Source organism: Propithecus coquereli, unplaced genomic scaffold (genome assembly GCF_000956105.1).
Source record: "Propithecus coquereli isolate 6110/MARCELLA unplaced genomic scaffold, Pcoq_1.0 Scaffold2890, whole genome shotgun sequence".
NCBI classification, from domain to species: domain Eukaryota; kingdom Metazoa; phylum Chordata; class Mammalia; order Primates; family Indriidae; genus Propithecus; species Propithecus coquereli.
The window spans coordinates 6,263-7,694 of record NW_012148497.1 but is presented as its reverse complement, the minus strand read 5'-3'; the positions used below and the strand labels follow the sequence as shown (position 1 = coordinate 7,694).

Below are 1,432 nucleotides of genomic sequence, written 5' to 3'. Positions count from 1 at the left end.
TTGTCTGTTCTTCCAGCTTCATAGCATAAGCTACAAGGTCAGGTGTCTCATTGCATTTTCCCCTAATTATTTACCTCTTTGGTCCCATGGGACAAGGCCAGACTTCTGGAATCACTAATTTCGTGTGGGTGACATAACTGGGGGCAAACTGGGGGCTCTGATAACCACAGTGGAGGCTTCATATTGTTGTTCAACTCTTTATTTTATCTCATTGGTAACATGTTTGTGGTGGTTATTTCGCAATTTCTTTCTAAGATTATTTCTTCCTAAAGCTCAGAGATTTTGGAATATCTCATTCAAAAATGGAAAAGATTTTATGCAAAAGTCTCTGAGAAGTACTGTTGGAAGTTATATTTTGGGTAGTAGAAGCAGTAGTTATGGTGGTAGTGGTGGTAGTTGTGGGCATAGCACTTGCTGTTGTAGTTGTTTGTATTTGGGGTCCTGGGGTAGAGGAGGCAGGATGAACTGGAGGATATACAGGGGACAATGGAGGTCCAGTTCCATAGGATCCTGGTTGGCAAGGTGGCTGTATGTATCCTGAGACATAAGGAAGAGGAGGGGAGGGTGGTGGAATTCTCCCTGGACCATGAGTGGGAAGAGGGGGTGGTGGTGGAATTCTCCCTGGACTGAAAGGAGGAGGAAGAGGTGGTGGTGGAATTCTACCTGGACCATGGGGTGGAGGGCGAGGTGGTAGAACATGTCCTGGGCCAAAAGGATAAAGGTGGTGGAGGAAGAGGAGGCAGTGGTCCAGGTGGATATTGTTACTTGGGACCTCTCTGACTCTCACCAGGCTGTGTGAAAAAAGAAGTAAACAATTTTAAATCCGGTATTTCAAAGCCAAGCACAAGGTGTAATACTTTCCTATGGTTGGCAGAATTTCAAGATTGTCCCAAGATTCATGCTCCCTGCTGGCATGTGCTGGCCTGACCTTTTCAGGTGAGCCCTTTCAAACAGGTTCTGCAACATCGGAGTCAGAAGACAATGGAGAGATTTGAAGCTGTATGGAATGCTCTTCTATTGGCTTCGAATCAAGGAGCCATGTTGTGCAGAGGACCACATAGCAACCATGGTAAATGGGCTGTACGAGCTGAGCGTGGCCCCTGACTCACAACCAGCAAGAAAGTAGGTACCTCAGTCCTACCACCAAGGGGCCAAATTCTGCCAACAACCATAGTACAGGATGAGAGAAAACCCTGAGCTGCAGAAAAAAAAAATATGGCCCTGGCAACACTTTTTCAGGCTTATGAGACCCTGAGCAGAAAAGACAACTAAGCCAAGCTCAGAGTTATTGACACAGAAACTGAGATAATAAATGGGTTTCTTTTATGGTACTTATTTGTGGTAAATTGTTATATGGCAATAGAAAAGCATTACTTGTATCTAAGTTAGAAAGCCTGTATCAAAGAAAGGAAAAGTTTCTCTCTTGCCCAGT

The 1,432-nt window shown here is 44.8% G+C and overlaps 1 protein-coding gene across 1 annotated transcript; it reads right to left on the bottom strand.

The window, feature by feature from the left end:
• Positions 1-314: 314 nt before the first annotated feature.
• On the bottom strand, positions 315-791 carry LOC105813759 (submaxillary gland androgen-regulated protein 3B-like; the record flags this gene model as incomplete). Its single annotated transcript, XM_012648541.1, is given in 3 exon segments — positions 315-386; positions 479-683; positions 736-791. Coding segments are annotated over 3 exon segments (333 nt in total), but the record flags the coding sequence as incomplete, so codon positions are not given.
• Between the last annotated feature and the right edge of the window lie 641 nt (positions 792-1,432).